The sequence below is a fragment of the Phyllostomus hastatus genome, unplaced genomic scaffold (genome assembly GCF_019186645.2).
Source record: "Phyllostomus hastatus isolate PE091 unplaced genomic scaffold, TTU_PhHast_1.1 phas_scaffold_555, whole genome shotgun sequence".
Taxonomy (NCBI): domain Eukaryota; kingdom Metazoa; phylum Chordata; class Mammalia; order Chiroptera; family Phyllostomidae; genus Phyllostomus; species Phyllostomus hastatus.
The window spans coordinates 14,104,321-14,122,978 of NW_025334036.1; the positions used below are offsets into that span (position 1 = coordinate 14,104,321).

At 50.7% G+C, this 18,658-nt stretch overlaps 1 protein-coding gene across 1 annotated transcript in view; it reads right to left on the bottom strand.

Annotated features, from left to right (window-relative positions):
• The window catches only part of OCA2 (OCA2 melanosomal transmembrane protein), a 167,225-nt gene that overhangs the window by 68,279 nt on the left and 80,288 nt on the right, over nucleotides 1–18,658 (bottom strand). Inside the window, exons 18-19 of the mRNA XM_045824982.1 lie at nucleotides 18,441–18,549; nucleotides 12,736–12,863 (exon numbers count right to left, since the gene is read on the bottom strand). Of these exons, the coding sequence (XP_045680938.1) occupies nucleotides 12,736–12,863; nucleotides 18,441–18,549 (237 nt within the window). The remainder of the gene's footprint in view (nucleotides 1–12,735; nucleotides 12,864–18,440; nucleotides 18,550–18,658) is intronic.

The window sequence follows — 18,658 nt, forward strand, 5'->3', positions numbered from 1 at the left end:
GTTTTCATGTCCTTCCGTCCAGATGGTCTAGCAAGTTCTGAGAGAAAACAGAACCTTCTGTGGCTGTGGAGTCGTCCACTCTGTTTTAATTTAGCAAATCAATTGCTTTTCTGAGGCTTTATTAGGCAACTTTATCATCATCCTGTCTTCCCAATAAGCTGCCCCTTTGTCATGATTAAATGGCGCTCATTACCTCTAATAACACGATCTGTCTACTTGATGCCACTTCAGCCTCCGTGCAGGCTGTTGGCAAACTATATTGGTCCATTCGCTCTTGTTCAACCTAACTGTATCTTCATATTAAAATTGTGTCTCCTGTGGGCAACGCATGTTAGTCTGGCACTTACACCCACTCCCTCGGTGTCTTCGAATTGGAAGGTTGCCTTTAGCATAACTGTGGATATTGCTGCACTCAGCAAACGTGGGTATGATTGGCTCATTCCCCCTGTTTTTATTCATCTCTGTGCCCATTTTCCTGGTTGGTTTGGGGTTACTTCAATATTATGTGGCTTTTATTCTTTAGCTTTTTACCCAAATATTTTCATTGTATTTTTAGTACTTACTCCAGGGATTACAAGATACATACCTGGCTTTTCTGCTCAAAGTTAGTATCTTATGGCGTCAAGTCAAATGGAGAAGCCTCGAAAGGACCCAAGTCCCCTCCCTCTCGTATGCATGTCACCTATGGATGTCACAAGAACGCTCACCAGACAATATTGTAACTGATGCTTTCAACAGTTAGTAAAGAACTTAGGGGAGGAAAAGGATTTTTTATACATTTGCCTAACAGTTACCACTTCCATTGCTCTTCCTTTGTTCTTGTTCAATTTTTAATTTATTGATTTTTCAAGAGACGGAGAAAGAAACGTGATGTGAGAGAGGAACATCAGCCAGTCGCCTCTCCCACATGCCCCGACCGGGGATCGAACCCACAGCTTTTTGGTGCACGGGATGACACCCCAACTAATGGGCCACCCGGCCGGGACCTGGCCAGGATTTTTAGAGATATTTGAAGTATTATATTTCTAGTTTCTGACCTTTGCATCTGGTTCTGTTTGGTCATTCTGGTTTCTTTCCTAGGAAGTCCTATGTTTTCATTTATTTCGAATGTGTTCTCTTTGCCTCATTGAGCATAGCTGCAATAGCTACTTTCCACATCTGGGTCATTCCGGGGTTGAGATCTCTTGATTGCCTTTTTCTCTTGAGAATTGACTACGTGTCCCTCACTCTCTGGAGACTGAGTCCTTCAGGACTGTCCCCTAGATATTGTCCATAGTGTGATATGTTGATTCCAGGTCCTGTTAGAATCTTCTGGGGAACATTGATTTTTTTGTTTCTTTCGTTTGTTTGGTTTGGTTTAGAAGTTAGGGTGAGACCACAGCCACTGTTGCTCCGGCTCACACATCCCAGGAGAGTCTGGGGCTGCCTCCCACGGGCCTGGGGCCACCGTCTGAGATTTGTGCAGAGGCTCCGGCTTCTACCGCCTTCGCTAAGCCTTGCTCTGTCTGTGCCTGTCCAGCGCCCACCTCATCCGGGAGGTGGTCAGAGGCCTGTGTGGACAGCTCTCCTCTCAGACAGGCCTGGGGGCCTTGGCTAAGCGGATGCAGGTTTGCCCCACACAAGAGCTGATCAAAATTAGGTTGGTGCTTGTGTAAATTCCTGCCCAGAAATGGGGTGGGACCCCTCTGGCTCTCTTCTGAGGCCCCCCAACTGTCTGGCCCACAGGTGCTGCTTGTCTTGGCTGCTCTGGATGGAAAGGCAGAGACCCTGGGTGTGTATAAGCCACCTCCGTCAGCACACCACAGTGCCGCTGAAGCCAGCCCTGAGGGGAAACCCGGGGGAGAGAACCAGGGACACCACCCCCAAGGGGTCCCTTCCCTGAGTATCAATGCCCCTGCACAATCCACCTGGTTTTGTTTATTTTTTAGAATCTAGGGGTAGTTGATTTTTTTATTTTGTCTGGCATTTTGGTTGTAATCAGAGGGAGGATCGGATTTTCATAGGTTCACAGTTTCCCCACACTGGCAAAATAGAAGCTCAACCTTCTTTCTTATTATGAAAACCAGTAAAATTGCCCTCTTTGGCCCTGGCTGGCGTGGCTCAGTGGATTGAGTGCCAGCCTGCAAACCAAGGGGTCGACGGTTCGATTCCTGGTCCAGGCACATGCCTAAGGTTATGGGTTTGATCCCCCAGTTGGGGATATGTGAGAGGCAACCAGTCGATGTTTCTCTCACACATTGATGTTTCTCTCCCTCTCTTTCTCCCTCCCTTTCCCCCTCTCTAAAGAGATAAATCAACAAAATATTTTTGAGAAAAGAAAATGGTGGATGGCCCAGGAGGATTTGGACGGCTTCCATGAAACCTGTTTGGAATTTGGCATGAATGATTACCCATGAACATGAAGTTATTTCATGCAGCCTACAAATTAGAGCCTTTATCCTGTTATTACCACTGTGATTACCTTCGGTGACAGAGCCCGGGCACAGCTAAAGATGCCCCTCTGGCAGAGACTCGGTGAAATCCCGTCACATGGGAAGCCTTTCCAAACCTCCTGGACCCCCAAGGAGGGAAAGAGCTACAGCATCAGCATGCCTGCCTGGGAAACCCGTTGTTTAGGAAACAAGAAATTACTAAAGCTTTGGGAAACACAATTATTCAATTTTCTTTTCCTTTCTGTTGAAGATTCTGATAACAATAGTCTCGCAAGGAGCCTTCCTCAAGGGGTCCTTCTGAGAGCCACTCTGTACCTGTGATGGTTGTGATGACTGCTGGGCCCCTGGACATGTGCTGTGATTTACAGGCATAAGTATTTAATAAACATGAAGTCCTGGTAAACTGATAGTTTATACAGTTCAGTCTCATTCATTTTTTTAATCCTCACCCAAGGGTAGGGTTACTGATTTTAGAGAGAGAGGAAGGGACAGGGAGAGAGAGAGAGAGAGGGAGGGAGAAGAGAGAGAGAAACATTGATCAGTTGCCTCCACACATACCCCTGAGCAGGGATCAACCCTGTAACCTTTCGGGATATGAGACCATACTCCAACCCACCGAGCCACCTGGCCAGGGCCCATATTTTTTCATTGATCTGACCAATGTCTGTTGAGCACCTACTATGTGCAAGCACTGTTACGCACACTGGGGATCCAACAGTGACCATGAAGGACACATTTGCTGATTCCCAGGGGCTTTATGATCTGGTGACGGGAGACACACAAAAACACAATTTACAGGCATGTGTAACACACATATACACACAGTCACACACAGAATATAGCCACAGCTTTATGGCAACACAAAACAGACACTAATCTGTTGCAAGAGAAGGAAAGCAGAATAAAGAGCGAGCCAAGTGACAGGAGGGCTCTCTGCACTGAGCCACAAGGGGCCTCTGAGGGGGATGCCTGAGCAGACCCGGGCAGGGTTGCGCCAGCCACCAGTATGCTCATTAGGAGCCCCAGGTGGAGGGGACACGTCGAACACACATCCATCAGCCAGGTGGCCCCCGGGGCTGGGCTTGGTGAGCAAAGGTTCATGGTGAAAACCAAGGTGTGAGGCAAGGCAACCGGGCCCTTCATGGCCTGGAAGCCTCGGCTGAAGCTCTGCATTCTGTTCCAGGAGTGGCGTCAATGCCACGCTGCCGTCAAAACCCCCAGAGCCACTGTTCTGGCCAAGGTTCCGAGGGAACGCACAGTGTTTGCAGCACACAGACGTCATCTGCAGTTCAACATTTTCCCAAAAAGATCCAAGGGCGAGCTTTTCAATGTCATAAGGCAAAGTGGACACAGTGTCTCATTCAAGATTCTCAAACCATGAGCCCTCCTGGGAAGTCACTAAATCTACTACTTGCTTCTAGGAACTCTAAACAGCCAACAACACTTGTTCTATTCTTAAGATGATAGATAAAGATGGATTTAAATGTGTGCTTTTTAATATTCAAGCTACTAACAAGGGGGATAGTAATATTACTACTTCCAAACACCGGGTCAACAGATGCAAAGAAAAGTGAACAATATACTACACTAAGGATTTCCGGTAAAGATGGCGGAGTAGGTATACACCACACTCACAGCCTCCCATGATTGCATCGGAATAACAACTAAATGATGGAACAACCCACCTGGAGAACCACCTGAAGTCTGGATGAGCAGAAGTCCTATAGGTAAGGGTAGAAGGAAGAAGCCACGTCGAGACAGGAGGAGGGGCAGAGACTCTAAACAAGCTGGCCCCACACCCACATGTGGGGGCTCAAAATCAGGAGGGATATCTCAGCTGCAGAGGTTCCCCCCAAGAAATAAAGGGTCCCAGTCCCAAAGCAGCTCCCCAGCCCAGGGTTCCAGTGCCAGGAATAGACATTGTATAACTTCTGGCTGTGAAAAGCAGCAGGGGTCATGGCTGAGTGAGACAGAGCCTTCTGGAGTCACAGGTGTTCCTCTTCAAGGGCCAGCACACGGACTTACGTGAACTCACTTGCTCCGAGCTCCAGCGTTGAAAGGCACCAGGGACACACGGGGAGAAACTGTGTTGTCTGGCTTCAGGGTGAGGGTGGAAGGGGCAGCTTTCTCCCAGACAGAAGTGACGGCAGAGGCCATTGTTCCTTGGCTGTCCCTGCCCCCACCTAGCCCCCAGGTGCAGGGGGTCACCAAATCTAAGCCTCCTTCAAACTCATCCTGGTGATTCCCTGAGACCCCACCCCACCCACCTCTCACACAGGCGAGAACCTCTTTCAGTGGCTGAGACAGACAAACAGCCTTCCTTGGCCCATGCTGTGGACTTCTCGAAAATCTCTCAAACCTTCGCAACCCCCCAAGCAAGCAGCATCCAGCCTTGGCACGCTCTGCACCTTTTGCTAAGCAGCCCCAGGCCCAGCACTAGGGGCCGTCTGCCACTGGTCAGGTCACAGCTTGGCCGCTGCCAGACACCTCCGAGCCCAGCACAGGTGACAACCTTATGCAGATTACTTTGTAGCAGCTTACACCGAGTGGCCCGGCACAGGGCACAGGCAGTGGCTGACCTTCACCTCCACTTCCCAAGAGGCCCCAGAACCGACACACCCAGTGGCCACCTTCAGAGCGCACCAGAGCTCCGCCCAACCACCTCCACAAATAGCACACCCACAGGGCAGCCTCAGCAGGCAGTGGAGTCCCGATAAAGCAAATCCTGCTCTGTAGGGTCAGCCCCTACACAGCAGTTTGTCTGCTATAATCAGAGACAGTCCTCCAAGCCAGTTGGCCTGAGTCAGTCTCTCCCACGGTGGTGCCAGCAGCGATCAGGGCTCTGCTACAGCAGGAAGGTGCACACACCCACACCAGGGACACCCCCAGAGCATCCCGCTCAGGAGCCCAGGGAGACTGCCCCGCTGGGCCCCACAGGACACCCGCTATGTAAGGCTACTCTCTACCAAGCCTGCAAGAATGAGCAGCTCTACCTAATACCTAGAAACAAACACAGGGAGGCTGACAACACAGGGAGAGAAAAAAACATGCCCCAGCTGAAAGAACAGAACAAAACTCCAGAAAAAAAAATGAAACGAAATGGAGACAATCTACCAGATGCAAAGTTCAAAACGCTGGTTTGAAAGATGCTCAGTGAAGCCCTGGCTGGTGTGGCTCAGTGGATTGAGCGCCAACCTGCAAACCAAAGGGTCGCCGGTTTAATTCCCAGTCAGGGCACATGCCTGGGTTACGGACCAGGTCCCCAGTAGGAGGCATGCGAGAGGCAACCATACATTGATGTTTCTGTCCTTCTCTCTCCTTCCCTTCCCCTCTCTAACAATAAATAATATCTTTTAAAAAAGAAAGAAAGATGCTCAGTGATCTCAGTGAGAACTTCAACAAAAAGACAGAAAAGCATAAACTAGAACCAGGCATAAACGAAAAATACAGTAACTGAAATGAAGGAAATAGCCACAGCAGAGTAGATGATACAGGACTGAATCAGCGATTCGAAGACGGGGTAGCTGAAGACACCCAATCAGAGCAGAGCGAGGAGAGGATGGTGTGAGAAAAGGAATCAGCTGTGGAAGCCGAGCTCAGAAGCCATGCGTCACACACTTCATTGCATCTTCCCCACCCTGGCCCCCCGGTCTCCATCGCCATGTGCAAAACAGCTAACACCTAGGTTTTAGGGGTAACCAAATCAACACCACCCCATGCTGCACAGTACCTGATGGATACTGTGTGATTCAAGCTGGGGACAAGTGACTTCATTGGGACAAGTGATTTTGTTGGGGACAAGGATAAAAGCAGACCCTAACAGGCGCAAGGGGAGGACCAGGCTGGCAGAGCCCGCGCTGGGCCCCTCGCTGGCCCTCGGGCTCTCCCTGGGAGCTGGGCCTCCTGCCCTCACCCACCCAGCTCTCCCGTCTTCCGGTTTTGTGGGTCCAGCCAGTGAAAGACCCGGGCAGGCCCTGAGAGGCGGGAAGAATAAGGCCCGGGGTGTTAACCCACTGGGCTGGGCTTCTCCACCGCATCTTGGGGACAAGCCAGCCTGGAAATCTAGCCAAGCAGAGCTCAAGTGCTGGGGGGGTAGGGGGTGAGGGGGGAGTGCCCCCGACCCAACAGCACCCTGTGACTCCAAGACCCACATGTCCCTGCAGGCAGTGTCCACCGGACTTTCCACAAATCTCTGCCATTTGTCGCCAGCTGGGTCTCCTTGCAGGGACAATGAGTCACTGCTGCCTCTTCGTGAGACTGTATTTCATCGGGGTCGTTTTCTAACGCCATCAGCAACCCGCCCTGGCTGTTTCATCCCAGCTTCCTTCCTTCCTTCCTCCTTCCTCCCAGAACACAGCAGGAGCGGCTCGAATGGCCACGTGCAAATATGGCAGCGTGTCTCTTCTTCCAGCTGCAGCAAAGACCGCGCAGAATGGATGGGGACAGTCCTGGAGACGCAGTGGCCGGGCACAACACCCCTCCAGCGCCCAGTGGAGCCTGAGGCCCTGAACCCCGGAAAGGGCCGTGCAGTGGCGGACGACCACCATCGGTGGCCGAGGGGAAAGAGAAAGCCCTCCCCGGCCGGGGTCCGGCCTTGATTTGGGAGCTCGTGGCCAGCTCCCCACGTGGGTTCCTGGGCAGGACCTGCCCTCCCTTCTCCCCAGTTGGAATGAACATCCGGTGGCCGGCCCTGGCCCCAGAGCCCACACAGGCACCTGGCCGGGGCACCTGGTCACCCGCTGGTGGCCTGCAGAACTGGCATCCTCCACCCCCAGCAGTAAGTAAGGCCCTGCGACAGGGACAGTGGGGACAGCAAGGAGGGAAGACAAAAGGGGCGCCGGCCCTGAGAGCCTGTGTGAGGGTCTGGCGCCCCCTGGTGGCTGCCGCGGGCGTGGAGCGGGTCGGCGCGGGAAGGCCCGCAGCACCGCCCGCCCGGCTGCGGCTGCGGCTGTCACGTTAACCACAAAGCAGACTTTCCCCGTGAATCCCGGCCTTCAGCAATCGCCCCGCGTGTCACCGCTGCTCCAAAGGACCACAGGGCGGCCGTCCTGGGCGCTGAACACCCAGGGCGATGGCCTGCACCGCCCACGGCTCCCTTCCTGGGCCCTAAACCGGGCTCTCGCTTCTTGGTTAAATCCTGCAGGGCTCAGGGCTTCCCCCGCACACACCTCTGCACAGCCCCGGTAACGCTCAAAACCTGAGTGCAAAAGAGCTCAGAACGTGTCCTCTGGAAGATGGAAGGAGGATTGAAATAGTTTCCAACCCCCACCCACTCGCTAGAATGGCCCGCTATTACGGAAAGAGAACCCCTGGGAAATCCCTGTGCCCCAAGGGCCGCCCCGCCTGTCTCCGCCCCCGCCCCACCCCCACCTGCCCCTGCAGCCCAGCCGGGGCTCAGGGCCCGTCTTAAGTCCTTTGGGAGGGTCCAGAGGCAGGGAAGCCCCGTCCTGATAGACAACTCGGGGGCGGGGGGACACTGTTGGCACGTGCGTTATTACCGTGGCCCACTTTCTGAAGCTAAGCAATTGATTTTGAGTATTCGCAGAACACTATACATAAGAAGGTGTCTTTTCGTTCCAGAGGAAAGTTAACATTTCACCCCCACGGTGTCTGGAAACCACTCTTCCCGTCGTCCCCTCGGAATAACGGGAAGCACGGGTGTCCTCGCCCTAGGAGGGGGCGTTTCCAAAGACAGGTGTCCTCACACTGTGGGCGCCGGCTCCACGGCTGGAGAACGCTCCGTTCAACGTGACGCCCTCGGAGAGGCTTAAACTCTGTCTCGCCCTTTATTCCGCTTCCGCGCGAGTCCAAGCCCCAGCTCCGTCCGATTTCCTGCGGACGTGGAGCCTCCGCGGAGACTCGCTCCTCCCGAGGACCCCAGCTGGTGGACGCCGGGCAGGACCCGGGTCGCCCCTTCCATTCCTCGGATCCTGAGCCGGTGACCAGCCAGGCAAAGACCCTGCGCTCCGTGTAGGGAGGTCTTTTGGGGAACAGCCCGGAGGGGGCCCTCGCCATCGTGGGCGCAACACCTTGGGGAACGAGCCTTTCCGGAGGAGACGCTTCGACTGCCCTTGAAAGACGAGGGACCGCAGGGCGCTGAGCGCGGATTCACCGCGACCCAGACCCCGGGCGACTCAAGGCCCTGCGCTGCGGGGTCCGGTGTGGCAGCGCGCCCGGGTGCCCAAGCTGCGTATCCTGCCCCGCCCGCAGGCCGGCGCGCCGGCTCCAGGTCGAGAGACCTGGAGGGAAAGTGCTCCCTGGTCACCCGAGCACAGGACACACGAGTGTCGAGTCCCTTCTGCTGCCAAGGGCCCGTCCCCAAGCACGAGGGGAACATGGAGTTGCAGAGTCACAGGGAAACGCCGGGCCTCGGGCCTCGGGGCGCCGGCCCGCAGCCACCACCGCCCCGCGCGGGTGGTGGGACACTGCGACCTGGCTCAGGCCTCCGCTCAGCGTTAGGAGATTGAGGGACACTGGTTCGCTTCTAGACACGGGTGACGGGAGTAGCTGGGGACACATGGCACTGATAGAGCTGCCTGACTTCCAAATTCCCTCCCCAACGGGTCAGGGAAGAAACAAGAAGGGAAAACGAGCTACACAAAACCAGGCCGCCCACATACCTGAACACAGAGAGAACACCCAACCAGCAAAGCGTCTGTAAATTGGAAAAGAGCCCGGCGCCAAGGCCAGGCCCGGGATCTCCTCTCGCTTCCCCACAGGCTTTACCGGGACAAACCCGAGTGAGCACAGAGAAGGGCCGGCAGACCGTGAGGTGCAGAGCGAGAGACGCTCTTCTTGTTGGCTACCAAGTGGTCCTAGGGGGGTCAACTCCAAAGCACCCACACTTCGCACAGCGAACAGAAGAGGGTGCCATGCGATAGCAATTGTTAAGAAAAACAAAAACAGACACGAAATAAACAGGCAAACCCAATAGCAGTACATTTACAAGAGAAAAATGAAGTCGTGTATACAGAGCTAGCAAGACGAGGTAAGGATTTGAAAGTGAACACATATCGACCGAGGAAAACCCCCTTCCAAAACTGTCCACGAAGCAGAAGACAACTTCAAGTCCACGCTTCAACGCGAGTGAGACGTGCTCCAGCAGGCGTTTGGAAATACAATCACTCACCGTCAGAAACCACGCATCAACACACAACAGGGAGGAATAAAGAGTCGATCGCACTTTGGAACAACACATTTAAAAGTCCAAAGATTTCTCAGAAATGAGGGGGAAATTACGAGGTGCCCAAGGGAGTGGAGACAGAAATGAAAATGAGGAAAGACATCAAAACAAGCAAGAGAATAAAATGAAGAAAGAAAGATCACAGCAACCGGAACGGAAAAGGAAGACAGGAAGGAAAGGAATAGGATTTGCTTCCTAGAGCCTCCAAATAAGAAAAGCAATCGTACAATCAAGTCAAATCTCTGCTGCTTAGCCAGACCTTCAAGTTTCTCCTAGGGACTGGTACTTTGAACGCAATACTGGATAAAAGAGAAAAAGGAATAAATTTAAAAAGTGGAAAGTGGGGACTCATCAAATTATCTCTTTTTTAAAGATTGTGTTTATTTATTTTTAGAAAGAGAGGAAAGGAGAAAGAGAGGGAGAAAAACATTGATTGGCTGCCATGCACACCCCGACCTGGAACAGAATCTTAACCCTGACTGAGAATTGAACCAGTGACCTTTTGCTCTGCAGGACGACGCTCAACCAGCTGAGCCACGCAAGTCAGGGCTCATCAAATGCTCTTAAAATGTGTATTGGTGGGCACTTCCATGCCTGAGAGAGCCTCCTAGTGGTACCCAAACAGTGGGTAAGAGTCCCACGGCATTTTCAAGAAATAGTCTATAATGGTCTCTCCGTGGAAAAAATATTTTGTAAGAAAACATGACCTCTGGGTGGTGTGGCTCAGTGGCGTGACTCCTGGCCTGCAAAGCAAAGAGTTACCAGTTCAATTCCCAGTCAGGGAACATGCCAGGGTTACAGGCCAGGTTCCCAGTAGGGGGCGCGCGAGAGGCAACCACACCTTGATGTTTCTCTCCCTCTCTTTCTCCCTCCCTTCTCCTCTTTCTAAAAATAAATGAATAAATAAGAAAACATGAGATAGAGGGAAACATGCAACTCTGAAACATAATTATGCAAAAAGAGCTCTGAGAACCTTATGAGAACTAGAGAGAAATACGAAGCAAAGCTAAAAGCAGCTGACACTCCCCGGATCTCGGGTTCCCTGTGCTCACAAAAATCAATGCCCAAATTGATTGCCTCGCAATTCTCCGTTCACTCATCTGCAGTTTAAAAGGCCGGTACATCCGAAAGCAGGTCAACACACTGTTAACTGTGAGTTATTCTAGGAAAGCAAGCTTATGCATGGAAAACCTTTGTTAGAACAGGAAAAACACAAATGGGCCATAAATATTGTGAAAATAATTGCTGGTTGCTTTCTGAAAAAAAAAATCCACTCCCAAGAAATGCTCTAAATGTTAAAAGAAACTAGAAGCATAAACAAAAACATGTGGAGAAAAACACATAAAAACAACAACAAAAAAGAAATGTCAGCACAGGACTGCTGTGATGTGACTAATGTGTAGTGGTTATTGTTTCATTTAAATTTAACATTACTTTTGCCATATAGTACATTTCTACAGTTAAAAAAAAAACTGAATACAGCCCCGACCAGTGTGGCTCAGTGGGTTGGGCATTGTCCTGCAGAGCAAAAAGTCACCGGTTCGGTTCCCTGTCAGGGCACATGCCTGGGTTGTAAGTTCGATCCTTGGTCAAGGTGCGTACAGGAAGCAAACAATTGATGCTTCCTTCTCACATCAATGTTTCTCTCTCTCTCTTTTTCTCTCCCTTCCCCTCTTTCTTAAATAAGTAAATAAACATTCCAGTTTCTACCCAGTCAACACAAGGTATAAAATTGAGAAAAATATGCCAAAACCCCAATGAAATAGCAATGGACACCTGGAGCAAACATGTCATTTCGGCAGAGACTTCCAAAGTCATGAAACCAGTAACCAGGACGCTCCCCTCCACACTCAATGGACCAGGTGTGGACAGGACACTTGGAAGAGAAAAGGTGACATTTCTGAGGAGGGAACAAAGGATGTGGAGTATAACTCGCATCTTTCTGGGAGATGGGGGGGGCCCACAGGAGTCACACGGCTACATCTACACTGTCCGCCATGGGCCAAGTCACAAAGGTCTCACAGTCACAGGACCTGACTCACAAATAGCAAGAAAGGATGAGCGGAAGGTTTTCACCCGGAGAGGATTACAAACGAGTGGGTTTATCATCTGCAAGTTCAGGGGACCAATGTGAGACATTTGGAGAATGTGAGGGAACTTTGACATCACTAAACCTGTGCATCTGAGGAGGGCCCAGGTTTATAAATCAAGTCTCAAGATTGAGACACACCCTGGCTGGCATAGCTCAGTGGATTGAGCGCAGGCTGTGAACCAGGCATCCCAGGTTCAATTCCCAGTCAGGGTACATGCCTGGGCTGCAGGCCATGGCCCTCAGCAACCACACATTGATGTTTCTCTCTCTCTCTCTCTCTCCCTCCCCTGTCTAAAAATAAATAAAATCTTTAAAAAAAAAAAAAGACTGAGACACTTTGGGGATGATTTTGTAACAACTACAACTGGAACAGTACATGTTATTCACTCTTTTCTCTAAGGCAGCCTTTTCCACAATGATATAGAATATGTAATAAATGTTACACAAAATGCAGTAGATGACCAAGCTGTTACCCCATAAACTAGCTGTAAGAAGTCACTTGGCCCCAAACCCCACTTAGAGCAAATTCTACTTTGTGGGAAATGAATGGAGAACAATTTGACAAAACCCAAAGATGATTCAAGGTCACGGGGATCCACTGACAATCAAGCCTTTTTTTTATCAGAAATATTCAGGTGGCTGAGATAAAAAAACAAAACAAAACAGGGTTAACTTAAAATAGTCTAATTAGCCCTGGCTGGTGTGACTCAGTGGATTGGGTGCCAGCCTGCACACCAAAGGGTCGCTGGTTCTATTCCCAGTCAGGGCACATGCCTGGGTCGTGGGCCAGGTCCCCAGTAGGGGGCGTATGAGAGGCAACCACACACTGATGTTTTTCTCCCTCTCTTTCTCCCTTCCTTCCCCTTTCTCTAAAAGTAAATAAATAAAATCTTTTTAAAAAATAGTCTAATTACAACCTTCATCATTTTCCACGTAGTGAAAGATTTCGACTTCCTTCATTCACTGAATGAAATATAAAATATAAAAACTAGGCCAAAGGTCATTCTGCATAAGTCCTGAAGTCTCACCTCCATCAGAACAAAGAGCGCCGCAAAGAACAGAAGCGTTGCCCACTCCACTCGGTGCAGAATGATCTCGAAATCGTGGATATCAGCTAAAATCAGCAACCAGAGGGCACCCAGAATGGCAATCCACCCTGAAAGACAAATAAATGGACATAGAGCTGTAGTGTGTTTAAAAAAAAAAATGCAGGAACACCAAGAGAGAGTGAGCTGATGTGGTGACTGTGACCCGGTCTCACCAGAAGGTGATATTTGGCAGGGACTTTAAGGGTGAATCCAACGTCGCGGGTGAGGAACGAAAGGGTGTTCAAGACAAAGGCACATGAGCAGAGAGCGAGCGCCAAGGCCAAGTCAGAGTGACAGCAGCGAAACAGTGGGCGGCAGGCCCACCCAACACCTGAATCCGGTCATGACACCAAGATCCAAACACTGCCCCCTGCGGAGTGACAACTCTTTTTTTTTTTTTTAAGATTTTAATTATTTCTTTTTTTAGAGAGGGAAGGGAGAAAGTAAGAGAGAGAGAAACATCAATGTATCAATGTGTGGTTGCTGGGGGCCATGGCCTGCAACCCAGGCATGTGCCCTGACTGGGAATCGATCCTGCGATGCTTTGGTTCGCAGCCCGCGCTCAATCCACTGAGCTACGGCCAGCCAGGGCTGGAGTGACAACTCTTGTTGTAGATTACAACACTGTAGTCCCTGCGGCAACTTAACGTTTTCCCGTTACCAGTCTACATTCAAGGTCAGACGACCTGCCATAGGAGACGACAAGGTCAAGGGCTCTGAGTTGTAGACCCATCCTGTGGGCTGCTGAGTATCTGAGCGCAGTGGGACAGCAATGATGCAAGGCTGCTGCTGGCCCACCCCCCAGGGCACCACGGTCCCATCTCAGGCTCGCACTGTGGGCCGCCGTGGGCCTGGGTTGCCGCGTTTTCACAGCAAGTGAGTGCCACAGGCTTCGCTTGCTTCCTTGTAGTGGCTCGACTTGCACCTTGTGGTTGAAGCCTTTCACTCCGGCAGCCACTTCTGAACGACCACGCTTGTGTCCAAGCCACGTCACGTGCTGCCTTCTGTGAGAGGCGTTTCCTCATCCATTCAACTGGACGTAATCTCTTTAGCCTGCTCTTACTCCTCTTCCTCTTCCTCTTCCTCCTCCTTTTCCTTCCCCCTCGTCCACTTCCTCCTCCTCTCTCCTCCCTGCTCCTCCACTTCCTCTCCCTCCTCCTCTTCTTTCTCATCTTCCTCCCCATCTTCCTCCTCTCCTCTCCCCCCTCCTGCACTTCCTCTCCTTCCACCTCCTTTTCCTCCACCCTCCTGCGTTTCCTCCTTCCCCTCCTTCTTCTCCACTTCCTCCTCCTCTTCCTCCCCCTCCTCCTCCCCCTTCTTTTCCTCCTCCTCCACCTCCATTTCCTTCTCCCTCCTAACCTACCTCTCTTTTACCTGAACACCTGTCCCAGTTCATCTCCACCCCGCTTCTGGAAGTCACGCACCAGGCTGTACCACTCGGTACCCTCACCGGCCTGTACGTCAGGCTGTGAGTGCTCTGAAGCTCAGCATCTTACTTAGCTGAACAGTCCTCACTGCATTCGTCATGAGTCCGCACAGACCCAGCCCCCCTCGGAGGGAGGACTGATGAGGGCAGGGGTCTCTGGACCAGCCTGCAAGGGTGGTTCGTAAACGAACAGCTGGATAAATAAATGAATGAGTTAATTGAAGTTATTTACTTACTAGAAGTTAGTAGGTCTAGGAAACACATTAGGGAGTTTGGGGGACGTCTGTCCAGCTTGCAATGACCTCCTTTCTCTAAGCACTACACCTCCAGCCACTCTAAGTCTCGTTGGACCTGGTGGCCTCTGTCCTGCTGGTCACAATTTCTGGTTAGGAAAGGAAGCTAACCCAACTTGGGCCAATCAGACTCCACACCAAGGAATTGGGAATTCAAAATAGCCTTTTCTCACCCTGGCTGGTGTGGCTCAGTGGACTGAGCGCCAGCCTGTGAACCAAAGGGTCGCCAGTTCAATTCCCAGTCAGGACACTTGCCTGAGTTGTGGGCAGGTCCCCAGTTGGGGGCGCAAGAGAGACAACTGATTGATGTTTCTCTCACACACCAATGTTTCCTCTCCCTCTATTTCTCCTTCCCTTCCCCTCTCTCTAAAAATAAACAAAATAACCTCTCCTCTCTGTGTGGCTGAAATTGAGACCCTATAAATCAGGAAAAAAATGAGACTACAAATGAGACTATTATGGTTCTGCCATGAACGACAAAAAAAAAAAAAACAAAAAAAGAACCAAAGCAGGAGGCTAGGAAAAGAGAACAGAGTGTTTGGGGAGGAACCTCTCCCTTAAAGAGACAGCCTTTCGGCTTCTGAGTCTGCCAGCCCAGGGCCCCAGGGCCCCAGGGCCCAACATCTGCCACTTAGCGAGGTATCATCCCGACAATCCGATTTTGATTGAAGCTGATCAGGTAGCTGAAAATACCTTCACAGAGACCACAGGGAAATTACTGGACAGCGGGACACCAAGGGACACCCGCAATTTCGAAACCATAATCAGGGAAATATAATCACAGAAAGACCTCCAGAACCGAAATCTAATCAAACACATTGTGAGAGAAGCTAGGGGGAGGCTCTGAATTAATTATCAAACCAAGGAGGCCCGGGAAATCGCTAATCAAGGGGATAAATTTTAAGGCCAAAGTCCACGTGTTGAAGCCAGCTCACGGATACTTTTTACAGTCTCATAATCAGCTACCTGCGATTCTAGAATCAGGTCAGAAGAGCACCTTTTCTATGAGCTTCTGTCAAAATTCAGTAAAACCTGACTTGAATCGAAATGAGGTCATGTGTGGTCTTCGCTCCCCCACCTCATACACACGGTCAGGTTTCGCTGTGGAAATACGAATGCCGGAATCACGGGGAGTGGGTGCTGGGCCTCTCAGGGCGGGTGCTGTTGCGTTTCCTACCATTCAATATGAGCAGTGAACTGTGTTTGTAGAATACAAACAAAATATCTGAATTTTGAAACATATCTGGCACCAAGAGTTTCAGGGAGGGACTGGGGGCCTGTGTGTAACAACTGACCTTCCTGGGTACCTGGTGAGGTGCAAACCCCTAAGTATCACTCTGGCTAGGTGGCTCCAGTGGGTTGCAGCACGGTGTTTGGTGTATGGGTCGTCCCATACACCAAAAGGTTGCGGGTTCGATCCCCAGTCAGGACGTTTACAGGAGGCAACTGACCTCTGTCTCTCTCTCAATCAATCAATAAAAGTAAAAGATTTTTTAAATATTGCTATTTAGCCCCTGGCTGGCGTCGGTCAGTGGATTGAGCACGAACTGCTACCAAAGTGTCGCAGGTTTGATTTCCAGTCAGGGCACATGCCTGGGTTGCAGGCCACGACCCCCAGCAACCACACATTGATGTTTCTCTCTCTCCCTCTCTTTCTCCCTCCCTTCCCTCTCTAAAAATAAATAAATAAAATCTTTTTTAAAAATATTGCTATTTATATAAAGACCACTGCCAAAAGCTAACAAAATTCATGCAAACTCCCAAACTTCTTTTAGTTTTTCTAATGCAGGCTATTGTTCTTAAAAGTGGAACCTCAAATAAAATTAGAAACAAAATAATCTGCAGACACTGAATGGAAGGATCTGTTCAGAATCCCACTGCCCACCAATGCCAGTTTTATTATATTTGCTTAACTACCACCTAATATTCCTATAGTGACTAAAGGTTTATAATATTAAACTATGTCTGAAGTGAAATTAAAAATAATTAGACCACACACATAATTTATAGATTTCATCCACCCAGTACAAATACAATCCATGACATTTTTAATACTCCAGCTTTGCATTCTTTCTTCTTACCCCAGGATCCTGTGGATCAGCTCCCAGGTGGGGACAGAGAACACCTGTCACCTGACAGCCAAGGGCAGGCCACCTGGCAAACTGGACGTGAGATTCCTTAAGGCGATACATCCTGAGAGGCTGTGGCAGCGAAGTAGAAAGCCGGGCATGCAGGCAAAAGACTGTGCGTCATGGGCTACACACAAGACCAGAAAAGAAGCTTTCTGCGCATGACAGCAAAGGGAAACTGAGTCCCACTCTAACAATTCCAGTGGGAGCCAAGGACCCAAAAGGCCGTGCTGTGCCGTGGATAACTAAGGCCCAGCCACGTTCTCCATCCAGTGGACAAAGGGAAGGGGTTTTGCTTTCTACAGAAGTTATATCCCGTCAAATGTTTCAGCAAAGCAAGTTGTGATAAAAAGATTTTTAACTAGCAGAGCCCACTTTTGAAAGCACGCCATGCGCAAAGCTTTGGTTAAAGCAGAAATGCCCTGCTGCCACCTGAAATTCATCTTCCTCATAAATCTACCCTTCACAGCGGGCGGATTTTGGAAGCAGTTGTGTTTCAAGTTAATTAAACAATGACCTCCCAAGAGCCCTGGCTGGCGTGGCTCTGGGGATTGGAGCATCATCCCATACACCAGAAGGTCAAGGGTTTCATTCCCAGTCAGAGCACGTGCCTGGGTTGTGCGTTTGGTCCCTGGTCGGGGCGTGTGCAAGAGGCAACCAATCGATGTTTCTCTCCCTCCTTCTTCCTCCCTTCCCCTCTCTCTAAAATCAATAAACATGTCCTTGTGTGAGGGTAAAATTTTTTAATTAAAAATATTAATAATGAACGCCCTGGCTGGTGTAGCTCAGTGGATTGAGCTCGGGCTGCAAATCAACACATCACAGGTTCAATTCCCAGCCAGGGCACATGCCTGGGTCGCAGGCCACGGCCCCCAGCAACCGCACATTGATGTTTCTCTCTCTCTCTCTTTCTCCCTCCCTTCCCTCTGTAAATATAAATAAATAAAATCTTTTTAAAAAGTGTATACATCATCTATCCATTGTTTAAAAATATTAATAATGACACTCATGGAGATACCTGTCAAGTCAATCAGAAAAAACTCAGGAAAATGCAACGTGTTCCCACAACCTGAGAGGGTGGCAGGTTCACACGGTATCACAGCACCACCTGCTGGCAACTGCATCTCAGGTGAGGACCGACCCTGGACCCTGACAGAGGGCTCAGACCGTGGGAAGTGACAGCGTCACAGTGAAAGCGAGAGAAGAGAAACCTCTGGGGGCAGGTGGCTCTGAGGACAGGAACAGAGGCACGATCTGAGATGGACAGGGGGCTGGGGAAACTCTGGCCCTGCCACCGTGACTTCCTGTGTTGTGGGGGCAGGAGGGTCCTTCTCTGGGAACAGTATAAAGATGTGTTACCCCCCAGGCTGTGGCTCTGTGGATTGAGCACCTGCCTGAGAACCAAGGGTTCACCAGTTTGATTCCCAGTCAGGGCACATGCCTGGGTTGTGGGCCAGGTCCCCAGTAGGGGGCGTGTGAGAGGCAACCACTCGTTGATGTTCCTCTCCCTCTCTTTCTCCCTCCCTTCCCCTCTCTCTAAAAAAATAAATAAATAAAATATTTCTTTTTTAAAGTTTTTTTTATTTCTAAACAGAGGGCAAGGGAGGGAGAAAGAGAGGAAGAGAAAAACTGTCCCCATCCCCTGGAAGGCCAGCCACCCTCCACACCCTCCACCTCTGCCCTCACTGGCCCTGCCGCATCACCAGGGTCTGAGAACAAGCTGGAAACCTCCCTTTCCGGCTGTGAGATCAAGTGCAAAACATAGCAACAAAACCCACCGACAGCAACGAGACTCACCTAGGTCAAGATGGACCCCGGGGACGAAGGAGTTGAGGAAGAACATGAGGATGACGACGCCCAGCACCGCCAGGCACTTGGCCAGCAGGATCCTGTCCGATATCCTGTGCTGAGAGAGAGGACAAGGCTGCTCCGACTCCTGCCACGTGGCCACCGTCCCACACGGCCGGAGTCGCTGCCAAGTTCTCCTTAGGGTGAGAACGGAAAGGTCTTGAACT